Source organism: Bos grunniens, chromosome 16 (genome assembly GCF_055505025.1).
Source record: "Bos grunniens cultivar Pamir isolate PY7600 chromosome 16, Bosgru_T2T1.0, whole genome shotgun sequence".
Lineage (NCBI taxonomy): Eukaryota > Metazoa > Chordata > Mammalia > Artiodactyla > Bovidae > Bos > Bos grunniens.
The window spans coordinates 80775889-80788697 of NC_141180.1; the positions used below are offsets into that span (position 1 = coordinate 80775889).

General features: G+C 59.0%; 1 protein-coding gene across 9 annotated transcripts in view; it reads right to left on the bottom strand.

The window, feature by feature from the left end:
* Window positions 1-1789: 1789 nt before the first annotated feature.
* SOX13 (SRY-box transcription factor 13) overlaps window positions 1790-12809 on the bottom strand; it is a 44906-nt gene continuing 33886 nt past the window's right edge. For 5 of the 9 annotated variants that reach the window (XM_086345732.1, XM_086345733.1, XM_086345727.1 and 2 more), the window contains exons 5-14: window positions 11640-11812; window positions 10958-11026; window positions 10448-10562; window positions 7908-7993; window positions 7588-7750; window positions 7122-7231; window positions 6900-6996; window positions 5554-5697; window positions 4525-4741; window positions 1790-3580 (exon numbers count right to left, since the gene is read on the bottom strand). In XM_086345732.1, the coding sequence (XP_086201858.1) occupies window positions 3304-3580; window positions 4525-4741; window positions 5554-5697; window positions 6900-6996; window positions 7122-7231; window positions 7588-7750; window positions 7908-7993; window positions 10448-10562; window positions 10958-11026; window positions 11640-11812 (1451 nt within the window). In that variant the 3' untranslated portion in view covers window positions 1790-3303. Of the gene's footprint in view, window positions 3581-4524; window positions 4742-5553; window positions 6766-6899; window positions 6997-7121; window positions 7232-7587; window positions 7751-7907; window positions 7994-10447; window positions 10563-10957; window positions 11027-11639; window positions 11813-12809 lie in introns of all 9 variants that reach the window. The other 4 variants (XM_086345734.1, XM_086345735.1, XM_086345728.1 and 1 more) reach the window with 2 other exon arrangements.

Consider the following 12809-nt stretch of genomic DNA (forward strand, 5'->3'; position numbering starts at 1 on the left):
TCCCAGCCATCTGACCCTGTGCTGCCTCTCCTGGGGCCAGCAGGCGGGGCTTCAGGGCCCCAACCATAGGTTCCCGGGCATGGTTTTCCTGCCCTTAGAGGATGTGGGCGTGCGACTCTGTCCGTAGTTGGGAGCAGGACAGGACAAGGGTTGCTGGAGTGGGAGCTGGGTAGTATTGGCCTCAGGCTCCAGAGACCACGGGGGCCCTGGGAGTAGGGAAGTGAGGGGAGCTCAGGATTGGCTGCGGGTAAGGGTGAGCCTTGCTGGGCATGTGCTGACGACTGTCCAGTTTGGGTTGGAACAGTGAGGGGCAGTTGGTGGGGGACGGACAGTGAGGTGGAAATGAGCGACTCTCCCGTGTGGCTACTAGGGGGCGGGCGCCACAGTCAGCCTTCCCAAGGTCTGCCTGTCACTGCCCTGCTGGTGACCTGGGGCGGGAGGGCAGGAGAGAGGAGGCTCCAAGCTCTGGGAGTCTGGGCTGGGCAAAACCAGCGAAGGCTGGCAGCCAGGATGCTCCCTAGATCAAAAGACCGGGGCCCTAATTCTTGGCTTTGTGGCCCTGGAATCAACCACACCTACCTTCTCTCACCACTAGCCATCTCTAACTTAGAAATCCGTTTTCCAGCATTCAAGAACTCTCCTGTTTGGGGAAGCTCACTACCACTTTTGGCCATCTTTGTCAACAAGTTTTTTATGTTAAGCCAAAAACGCAGGCCCTTGAGACTTTCATCAAAAGGCCAGGCTAGTGCTACCTTGGGAGCTGTGTCAAATACCTGTGTTGCCCAGCTGACAGCCTTAAAGAGAGCAATCTTGTTCTTTCCACCCTACCCTAACCTCCTCTTTTCTGGACCAAACATCCCTGGCCCTCCCAACCATTCCTTGAAAGTCACGTCCATCCACCAGGCTCCCTCCAACCCTCTGAATAGGATGCCTGCCTCTGGGCCCCTCCAGTGCGAGAATGGCCTTTTCTGTTGAAGGGCCTCGGGCTGCCACGACGCACCTGAGATGGGGAATGTGGTGCACACTGGCTCCTCACCTCCCTGGTCAGCACACACTTCTGTTAATCCAACCCAAGTCTAACTGACACAGCACTGTTCTGCTTTGCTGCCCCAATTTCATATTAATGGGATTAATATTTCAGCTACAGGAGTTGGTCTTTTCATCAGCTCTTCTTGCACTTGGAGCGTTTCAGTATCCAGCTCTTTTAGGGACTGTTACTTCCCTTACTGTGATACATAGATATTTGGAATCCTCATTTCAGAGTGTAAGGTCACAGAGCCCTGAAGTACATAAATAGAGACCCTGCTTCGTTAATCAGTATCCTGGGGGGCGCATGGTGTCTACGTGAGCCCTTTTGTGGAATGAGAGTCCGTACTTTTATTAGGTTTTCAAAGGGCTCCTTCTCCAAGAGAGGAAAAGAGCCCTGGCTAAGGCACAGCATCCTTGTTTCTCAGATGAGGGTAATGAGGCATGCAGGGGAGACGACGTCCCCCCAGCACACACACAGGACCACACGGCCAGTTCTGGGGAGAGCTTCCTGAGTTCCTGCCTCTTACCACGGTGCTCCTAACACTGCGTTCTCTTCTTCGGACGTGAGGGGGCGCTGTGGTAAGGCTGGGCTCCCCTCCTTGAAGCAGAGGTGGCCCATCGCGTGTCGGCTCTGGGGGGCGTCTAGCCTGGCCTCCTTGGCCTGGGATGTCTCCTCCTCGGCTCCACGGGGCTGCCACCAGGGGCAGTGGTGCCGGGCTGGGGCTAACCCTAACCCTAACCCATCCAGGCAAGGGCCAGATTCTGAGACGGTCTGTCTTTATTATATCAACAAAACACAAAAAATCCCCCCAAGTGTAAACAGGAGAAATGTGCTGGTTAAGTTACTAATCATTATCTTATTATTACAAAATAAAGCACTATCTATGTTTACAGTCATAAAAAAAAGAAACAGCTGGAGAAAAGCTGGGCGTGGGGCAGGAGCAGGGGGAAGACGGGGGAACAGACAGAAGCTCCACATCTGTCCCTGTGGGGTGTGGGTTCCCTCCCCACCCTGCCCAGGGCTCTTCCGGACCTTTGGAGTCAGGTGCCATCAGGATTTGATTTTCTTGGGGAAAGCCTCTGTGAAAGGGACCAGGACCCGGGCAAGCTCTTGGTGTGGCGTGGGGCAGGGGAGGGGGCAGCAGGCGGGGGGCAGGGGAAGAGGACGAAGCCCCCTAGAACACAGAGCCCGCCCACCTCCGGCTCCAGAGGGGCGTGGAGCCCCGTGGCCTCAAGAGCCCTCCCAGTTTCCTGGCGCTTACAGAAGGGGCACCGCCAGGGCTCTGCCCCGCTCCTGGCACTCAGGTTGGGACGGGGCTGAGGCAGCAGGACAGGGCCCTCTGGAGGCTAGTACGTCCCCAGCCGCGGGAGCTGGAAGTGGCTCCAGGGGTCAGGGAGGCAGTGACGGAGTGGGCAGGAGCAGGGGGGTGCCCGGGGACCCGGGGCAGACTGGGGCCTGCAGAGACCCAGTGGGTGCCAGAGGGGCAAGGGCGGGCACTGGGGAAGGGAGAGACCCAAACAGGCCCTGCAAAGAGGCAAGGACAGAAACGCAGTAAGGACGCACAGAGCCTGAGACGCCTAGACTGACGTGGAGAGGTAGCAATTCGGGGACAAAGAGAGGCACAGAGCCCCCCAGAGAAGCAAGAGTGGCACCAGGAGACACCCGCGGGAGCTCAGCGGCGGCCCCGGCACTCAATAAATACCTCATGCGATGCGAGAACAGACGAAAACACACGCACACACGCACACATGTGCACACACACGTGCACACGCAGCAGCCAGAGACACGAAAGGCTTGGCAGAAGGTAAAGACGGCAAGGACAGCCAGACCTTTGTGCACAAAGTGATCCTGGTGGTCCCAGGAGCCATCTGGGGTACTGTGGTGGTGATGCTGGGGTGCAGATTGGTCCCACGGTTGCTGGTCCAGCCAGAACAAGAATGGAAATGAAAGACTGCGGCCCTAGAGGAACAGGTCTGTAGCTGCCATACCCCCAGGACGGGCAGACCTGCAGAAGGGGCAGTCACACAGTGCCCCCTGGCCACGAGCCCCAAGCGCCCCAGTGGAGCTCGGCGAGCCCAGCCCATCACCACCGAGGCCACCAGCACCTCAGTGTGCCCACAGTGGGTGTGCGGAGGGGTCATCTCCCATGGCGCAGGCATCTGCGCACGCACAGCTGTGCCCATCTTCCGGCAGGCCCGAGTCCAAGTACCAGTGGGTGGGGTGGCTGTGCCCAGGTCTCCGCAGGGAGGAGGGCCAGGCCCGGGCCGCCGGGATCAGTCCGTGAGCACCACCAGCTCCCCGTCGCTCTTCTCCTCGCCCTCCGAGTCCTCGTCCTCGCTGTACCGGTACACCTCACCGTCAGCCGCTGAGTGCCTGTCCTCTGTGCCCTCGCCCTCCTCCCTGAGGCTGCAGGTGTTGACGATGACCGGCATGTTCGGGTCCAGGCCGCGGGGCACACAGTGCTCCACCAGGGGCTGTGCCAGGGGCACGCCTGCCACCCGCGGGTACAGGACTTCTGAGGGGCTCATCTGCACCTGGCTGGTCTGCTGGCTGCGGGCGGAGGACAGGCGCGGTTACAGGTGTTCTGACTTCGACCCCAGGCCCACTCTCCTCTGGGCCTCCTCAGGGCACGTCCTCCTACTCCCACCCTTCTGGCTCCAAGACACACACACCTGCTCCCTGGCGCTTTTCTGATGGCAAATTTACAGACCTGCCCCCACCCACCCCCAGCCCATGCAGCCCCAGGGCCACACGTTCAGATATTCCTAGAGGATTGTGTGTGAATTCAGTTTGGGAAAGCAGTATATTTCGTATGCCCCAGTGAGTTTCCTATTTAAAGGAATCCACTGGGATGCCTGCTTTGGTCAAGTCACGAATCCTCTGTATGATCTTTAGTACCCCTGAATTTTTCGAGTTTGTCAAAAATGGGATCCACAGGCACATTTCTCTAGACACCTGCTAGTCCCCAGTCACAAATCTATATCCTGAGCCACCAGGGACTCACCAGTCACAGTCATCCCTGCAGCCACACGCACACACACAGCCAAAAGACAGCCCACACTAACCCGTCGCTCACACACACACACACACACACACACACACACACACACAGCTCTCCTGGAAGCCCACACTAACCCCTGTCGCTCACTCTCACACACACACATGCACAGCTCCCCTGAAAGCCCACACTAATCCCTGTTGCTCACTCTCACACACATACACACACGCACAGCTCCCCTGGAAGCCCACACTAACCCCTGTCGCTCACACACACACACACACACACACACACACACAAATGCACACAGATCCCCTGGAAGCCCACACTAACCCCAGTCGCTCACTCTCACACACACATGTGCGCGCGCAGCCGCAGCCACGGGCGGGCCGCTCACGGGGTCGTGTAGGAAGCCCACACTAACCCCTGTCACACTCACTCTCTCTCTCTCTCACACACACACGCACGCGCGCGCAGCCGCGGACAGGCCGCTCACGGGGTCGCGTAGCTCTGGCGGGCATCCTGGCGCCGCGTCCTCATCAGAGCCTTGTACTCGCCCACCCGCAGCCGCTTGCCCTCCACGATGCAGGTGCGCTTGGGCCGCGGCTTGTACTTGTAGTCTGGGTACTTCTCCAGGTGCTGCCTGCTCAGTCTGGCCTGCTCCTCGTAGTAAGGCTGTTTCTCCTGGTTGCTCATGGACTTCCAGCGGGAGCCTGGCCCAGACCCAGGGCAGGCGGTCAGCGCTGGGCTCTGCTGACACAGCCCGCCCCCTGCGGGCACTGGAAGCCCCACAAAGGTTTTGGGTCCCAGATACATGTGCAATCATATATACACAGCAAGGGCCTGGCCCAGTATGGGAGCTCCACGGATACTGAGCAAATGAATGAGGTTGGCAGGTGGAAGGATACCCAATTGCTAGCTTAAGACACAGCCCCCACCCACATATCAAACTACCTGGCACTCTGGGAAGCCTCTGGTCTGCATGATTTGCATAAGTAAAAGAGTAGCCCCCCAGGCCCTCAACAATAACCAGAGGCCTAAACTGGAGGAGCTGAGGCTTGAAAACAGCTGCTTTTTTGAACCCCACCTGCCCTGCCCTCCATTTCTCCTTGGCCCCCAAAGAGGATGTATACTTTCAAAATCCTTTCTACTGACAACCCAAGAATACGTCTCTCTTGCTTCCTGCCAGAGCCAGCTCCAAGGGTCTGGGCAAAGAGGAGGACAATGTTAGGGAGAGATAGGAGAGGGGGAGCTAGAGAATGTGCACACGTACACTCTCTCCCCCAAGTTCACGGGTGCAGAAGAGCCCCACCATGGTACAAGACTCTAGGACCCCCGGCCCTGCTTCCTGTCTGGTTCCCAAACACCGGCAGACTCTGGTGGAGTTCACCATGGCTTGGGCCCTCACCCAGTGAGGCCCAGTTAGACCCAGCTGACTCCTGCAGCCATCCTGCTGGACTATGGCTCCGAGAGGGCCCATACCCTGTTCCCCAACCCCCAGCCCTGAGACCCCACTGGCCCTCACCGAGAATCTTGCTGATGCTGGAGTTGTGCATGTCTGGGAAGGCTTGGAGGATCTTCCTTCTCTCGTCCTTGGCCCACACCATGAAGGCGTTCATGGGCCGCTTGATGTGACTGCTGTTCCGGGACTCAGGGAAGTGGCGGGAGCCTGGGGAGCAGGGGAGGAATCAGCCTGGATGGGGAGCCCGCCTGTGGCAAGGAGAATCCCCCAGGGCAGCCAGCGTGGAGTAAGGAGAGTCCCCCAGGGCAGCCAGTGTGGGGTAAGGAGAGTCCCCCAGGGCAGCCAGCGTGGGGTAAGGAGAGTCCCCCAGGGCAGCCAGCGTGGGGTAAGGAGAGTCCTCCAGGGCAGCCAGCGTGGGGTAAGGAGAGTCCTCCAGGGCAGCCAGTGTGGGGTAAGGAGTGTCCTCCAGGGCAGTTAGTGTAGCGTAAGGAGAGTCCCCCAGGGCAGCCAGTGTGGGGTAAGGAGAGTCTTCCAGGGCAGCCAGTATGGGGTAAGGAGAGTCCTCCAGGGCAGACAGCGTGGGGTAAGGAGAGTCCTCCAGGGCAGCCAGTGTAGGGTAAGGAGAGTCCTCCAGGGCAGTTAGTGTAGGGTAAGGAGAGTCCTCCAGGGCAGCCAGCGTGGGGTAAGGAGAGTCCTCCAGGGCAGTTAGTGTAGGGTAAGGAGAGTCCACCAGGGCAGCCAGCGTGGGGTAAGGAGAGTCCCCCAGGGCAGTTAGTGTAAGGTAAGGAGAGTCCCCCAGGGCAGCCAGCGTGGGGTAAGGAGAGTCCTCCAGGGCAGACAGTGTTGGATAAGGAGAGTCCCCTAGGGCAGCCAGCGTGGGGTAAGGAGAGTCCTCCAGGGTAGACAGTGTGGGGTAAGGAGTGTCCTCCAGGGCAGTTAATGTGGGGTAAGGAGAGTCCCCCAGGGCAGCCAGAGTGGGGTAAGGAGAGTCCTCCAGGGCAGCCAGCGTGGGGTAAGGAGTGTCCTCCAGGGCAGCCAGAGTCGGGTAAGGAGAGTCCTCCAGGGCAGCTAGTGTGGGTAAGGAGTGTCCTCCAGGGCAGTTAATGTGGGGTAAGGAGAGTCCCCCAGGGCAGCCAGCGTGGGGTAAGGAGAGTCCCCCAGGGCAGCCAGTGTGGGGTAAGGAGAGTCCTCCAGGGCTGGCAGAAGGACTTCCCTTCTGTCACCACCAGGGGTCACTGAAGCCTCCTGCAGCAGCCAGGGAAGACCGGCAGGGGCCTAGGGACAAGAGACAGACAAGGGAGGGACCCGTAAGGGGACTCCACAGACCGCCTAGGGGAGAAGGGGTTAAGACAGACACCCCAGGTCTGCCCTGGCCCTGGTGGGGAGCAGGAACGGCCACAGATCCTCACCGTCCATGTCACAGCCCAGCATGGCTTCTTCCAGTGGGTGCACACAGCTGTCCTCCAGCCGCTCCTTGGCTGGAGATGTGTCCACGCTAATGAGGTCCTGGGGAGACAGGGAACTCATACATCAGCCCCCTCTGTACACCCCACTCCCTGCCCTGCTTTCCCTTCAGTAGCCTCGGCCTCTGTGTCCCCCTGGCTCCCCGGGTGCAGGGGAGGGGGCCCTACCTTACGGAAGGGGGCACTGGGGGAAGTGTCTAAGGCTCCGCTGTGGCCGTGCAGCAGCTGTCGGGCATCCTGGATGGCTTTGGTGACAGCGTCCCCTTCACCGAGGAAGCCTGGGGAGAGGGCGGGGAGAGGAGCAGAGGGGTGACTGAGCGAGGTCATGTCTTACGACCCCTGGGGTGATGCACCGTCCTCCCCTCTGCTGCCCTGCACACCCCCAAGGGCGCCATTGACGTGGAGTCCTGGTGCCCACAGACAGACGGGAGAAAGGCCTAGATCCCTGATGGTGGGGTTGCTGCCCAGTCAGATCCAGGGGGGAGAGCAGGGAGGGTCTCTGGGACGCCGAGTGCTGAAACTCAAGGGGGCTGAAAGGAGCGAGTCTAACCCCTGGTCATAGAAACTGTCACGGACCTGTTCAGATCCCACCCTCTTCACTCTCCCTTAGCACTGAAAGGCGTGGGGGGCTTACCCAAAGGCAGGCTAGGGGGATTGGCCTGCAGGTCCAGCGTGGGGGCCCCGTGGCTTGGGGGACGTGGTCCGCAGTTGCTCAGCTTCAGGTTGGGGGAGCTGGAGGAATTAGGCAGCTCCGAAGCCTTGGGCTTGGCCGTGAGGTTCAGCGGTTGGGAGGGTTCCTGAGGGAGGCGCCAAGGGTCAGCAACTCAAGAGGGGCCAGGGGCACGTGGGCCAGAGCGGAGCGGAGGAGACAAGGAGGCGGGAAACGAGGGTAGAAGTAGGGGAACACAAAGGAGCCCCCATCCCCGAGGGAGCCGGGCCGGTGGGGGGCGGTACCTGCAGGGGGTGGTGGGCTGGCAAGGCCCCAGGCCTCTTCACCACTGGGGCGGGGGGGCTGTGCAGTAGCTGCAGCGGATACTCCACTATGGAAAAGGCGGCAAGGAGAAAAGTCCTGTGTGAGCACAGAACAGCAGACACCCTGCTTGACGAGGTCCCAGCAGCTCAAAGCGGGCGGAGGCTCAGAGAAGGCCCAGCTTGCTTCCAACCACTGCCTCCCAGCCCCAGAGTGCTGCCGAGGCCTCCTGTGCCCACCCCCAACCCCGTTTCTTCACCCTGTTCCTGCCCTTCCCAACTCACTGACTATGGAGTTCCCACCCAACAGCAAGATGAGCTCTACTCCTTCTACGGATTTTGTACCTACTACAGGCTGGGGGGCTTTCCCAGGTGGTGCTAGTGGTAAAGAGCCTGCCTGCCACTGCAGGAGACTTAAGAGACGCAGGTTTGATCTCTGGATTGGGAAGATCCCCTGGAGGAGGGCATAGCAACCCACTCCAGTGTTCTTGCCTGGAATTCCATGGAGAGAGGAACCTGGCGGGCTACGGTCTATAGGGTCGAAAGAGCTGGACATGACTGAAGTGACTTAGCACACGTGCATGCACGTGCAGGCTACAAAAGCAGCTACCTGGTTTGTAGTCTGTCTTATGTGCATTAGCAAGAGAATCCCTAATGTGTGGCAAATTAATAGGTACTCAGTTTACATCATCCCATTTTACAGATAATGAAACTGAGACCAGGAGAAATGACACAGGTGCTCATACAGCTAATGAGTGGAGCACTGAGATCTGAACCCAGGTCTTACCCTCTACAGGCACTAGCTCTCTTCTGCCTAGCTGGGCTCATTCTCCCTCAAGGAGGCCCAGCCTCACTGACTTGACAATCGAGATGGAGAGATGAGCCATGGAGATAAGCCTCTGCCGACATGATCGGTGGTGATACGGGCTGTGTGCGTGGCATGCCAGACAACTCTGTTCAGCTGGGGAGACTGGAGCAGGCCTCCCAGGGGGAGGGGAGGTGTCAGTGGGTGGGCAGGTGCAGCGGCGGCGGGCGGGTGCCAAAGCAGAAGGTGGCAAGTGAGGGTGCCATGCGTGGATCAGCGGGGCTTGTGGCCTGTGAAGGCCGAGCCTGGGAATTTGGACCCTGTTCTACGGGCCGTAGAACTAACGCTCGCAAGCTGGCAGCGCAGCTGGTGGCCACAGGGCTCCCTGCCCACTAGGATCTGGGAGCAGATGAAGCAGGTGGTAGCCTGGCCAGTGCAGGTCTCCCAAAATGTATTTCCTGTCTCCCTTTTCCACGAGGCTGTGGTCCCATCCTGGCACAGGCTCTGCCCTCCCCAGCCCTGCAGCTCAGCCCGTGAACACCTGGAGGTGCTGTGGTTTTGTGCAACCCGCCCTCCCCTTCACCCCGCTCCACCCTCCAGTTCCCATGCCTTCACCCCAGAAAGCTGCCCTCAAAGCAGGGCCTGACTTTCCAGGCCTTTATGTTTTCCCTGCCTCCACCCTGAATCGGGGGGCTGACCCAGGAATTGTGCCTGCAGCCCAAAGGTCTTGGTGCTGGACCCACACTGGATTTCCTCTGCCGTCTCTCAGGCGGAACGGGAACATCACCCAAAGGGAGCTGACTTAAAACCTGCTCCCCTCCTGGACCAGTGACGGGCAGCACCTCCGCCTGCCCCCAGGGCCGCTCATAAGGACTCTGTGCTCACAGCTCCCTCGCCGCCTCCATCCCACGCTGCCTTCATTCGGGCTGTCACCCCCATCTCAAGAATCCCCCCAACAGCCCCCGACCTGGTCTCAACTCCACCTGGTACCCACCCTGTTCCCCACCACCCATAGCCAGTGACAACGCGGCCTCTACTGAAACGTCCAGGCGCATCCCACATCCTACAGATAAATTCCAGAGTCTGTGCTCAGCCCTGCTGCCCTCCCCAGGCGTGTCCCACTTGCTGCCGTCTCACTCCGACACCCCACTGGGCTTCCGGCCCCAGGATCCAGGCCCTGGCCCTCCACCCTCCGTTCCCAGCTTCATGCTCATAAGTCTGCACCCCCAGGACCCAAGTGAGCACCACAAGAAGCCCTCCCAGGTACTCTGCTGTCTCCCTCCTGGGACCATAAATTCCTTGAGCTCAGAGTCCACATTTTATCACCTCATGGCTGCCCAGCAACTCGTCAGCACCGGACGCATGGTTGGTGCTCTGTTCTGCAGTCACCAAGTCCCGTGACGGGGCAGAGCAAAGCAGGAGTGTGAATTCGGGAGATGTATAAGTGAGTTAACATTCAAGTATTAATATTCTGGTACAGGAAGTGTCCCAGAACTGGGAGACTAGACCTAGATTGGCAACATCCTTAGTCTGGAAAGCACTTCATGGTTATGTGCTATTTCTTTTCATTCTCCCAGTGAAATTCAGAAAGAAGGGATTATTTTTTGACTAGACAGATCCCAAACTTAGACCCAGAAAGGTGACACTGCAAACCGATGGACGACTGCGATCCCTGGGCTCCTTCCCTGACCTCAGGCCGGCCCTCCCCGCCCGCACTCACCTGGCTTGCAGGGGATGGGCTGAATAGGCAGAGCCAGCTGGGAGTCGGGGGTAACGGGCAGAGGTTGGTGGCTTGGGGGGAAGGCTGGAATCATGACGTAAGGCATGTTGACCTGCTGAGGGCAAAGAAACACTGGGTAAGTCCCTGGGGGTCCCAACCAGTTACCCAGGTGTGGTCAGGCCTGGAAACAGAGGGTGGACCAGGGGAAGAGAGACATGGGCTGAGGGCAGTTTTCAAAAGGATCCATCTGACCCCACATCCACTCTGTGGGCCCCTGTCTGCTCCCTCAGATCCCCGCTGGGAGGAAGATATTCTGGGCCCTGCCCTTGAAACGGGGGACAAAAACAAGGGAAGGGGCTAGAGCAAACATGAGCCCCCATGCTTAGGGTCATGCTTCAGTGGTTCTGCTCAATCCACAGCCACTGTCTTTCCCTGTTCACAAAACCTGTGCACACTGGTGTCAGCCCCTCAGCCTCCAGCCCTCCCAGAGCCCAGCCCTCCCCCCTTTACCTGGATCTGCTGCTGAAGGAGGTTGATTTTGTGCTGCTGCTGAATCAGCTGTTGCTGCTGCTTAGCGATCTAGCAGAAGGAAAGAGGAGGCAATGGGAGTGTGGACATTAGGCTCCAGGATCCCACTTCCCATAAGCCTTTGCAGCCCCATCCATAGCCTGCCTTCCACACCAGTGGACAGACAGGCAGGATAGCTGGACAGGATAAGAAGCCAGCCGGCCAGCCCTCAGGATTTACTCTCCCTTTGCAGAGCTCGCCCTTAGAGACCAGACAGGGAGGGTGGGCAGGAAGCAGCTGGTTGCTTTCGCTCAGAGCTCCCCCAGCAACCTCCACCCTGGTCCTCTTGCAAGGACTGATGAACCCCAGAGGCGGGAATCCCAGCCCCTTCCTGTGGCCCCCTCCCCACCCGCCCACAGCCTCAGCCTGCACCAGCCAGGCCTGCCCCACGCTCCCTGCTGTGTCCTGAAGGTGCCTGCCCTGGGAAGCAGGGTCCCCCATGCTCTCCGCTGTGCCCTGAAGGTGCCCACCCTGGGGAGCAGGGCCCACCATGCTCCCTACTGTGCTCTGAGGGTGCCCGCCCCACGCTCCTCGCTGTGCCCTGAGGGTGCCCACCCCGGGGAGCAGGGCCCACCATGCTCCCTGCTATGCTCTGAGGGTGCCCGCCCCGGGGAGCAGGGCCCACCTGCTCCTGCTGCTGCCGGGCCAGCTCCATCTGCTGCTGCTGCTTCTCCAGGAGCATCGCGGCCATGTTCTTCTGCTCTGAGTGCGCTGTCAGGAGCTGGTCCCGCAGGGCGGACAGCTGGTGGATCATGACCAGAAGCTGCAGCTCCTTCTCCGCCAGGCTCTCCTTGGTCCCTGCTCCACAGGGAAAGAGCCATTGTTGACAATTTTTGTCTGTTCATCTGTCCACCAGTTCATCTGTAGGACACTGAGCAATTGCTATCCCCCAGGGCCGTGCCAGGGACTGGACCACAGAGAAGACCAGAACATGATCCTTGCCCTGGAGCAGGCTCCTCATCTAGTCAGCTGACCACTGGTCGCTCTGGGAAGTTCCCCACCATCAGCTGCTCTTCCAGGCCCTGGAAATGCTGATGGTGGGACGTCTCAGGCCTGGCCCACCCCTGGGGTGTCCTCAAGAGCCCAGCGCCATAGGGCCAGGTGGATAACTGTCCTGCAGGAGAGTCCAGAGGGACACGGGCAGGCTTTGGAGCAAGACAGATCTGGGTTCAAATTCTGCTATTAACCCATTCCCCCCCAGGAGCTGTTGGGCAAGCGACCAACTTCTCTGCACTTTATGGTTTTTTGAATCTATAAATAAGCACCGTGATCATCACCTCACAGGGCTGCTGTGAGGGTAATGGGAACTGAATGTAAAGCTCAGTCGTGGATCTGGTACACGGCCCTCAGCTAGCGATGTCTAACTTGTCTCCAGTGCGGCTCATATCAGATATAGCAGTTACTCCTAAGTGCCAGGATACAGACCATTTGCATCAGAATTACTCAGGGAACCTTTGAAATATACAGATGCCTAGGTCCCTATCCTTTGTGAGTCTCGAATCTGGGGATCTGCATTATTTTAAAGTTTCCTCTCGGAAAATTAAACCACCACACTGGGAGTGAACCTAAGCAAACACACTTTATTGTACTGAGTGAGGTCCTGATGGCCTAGAATTTCCAGCAGTGAGAGGGAACATTCCATTTCATAGTGAGATATGGGAAGTGGCAATGACATGCCCAAGGTCACAAGGGTCCCAGGGGACTTGATTCCCACCAGGCCTCTGCTGCACGGAAATAGGTCCAGCGCTTGGGTGGAGAATGGTGCTGACCCCTAGGGCCAGGCAGCAGCCAGAGG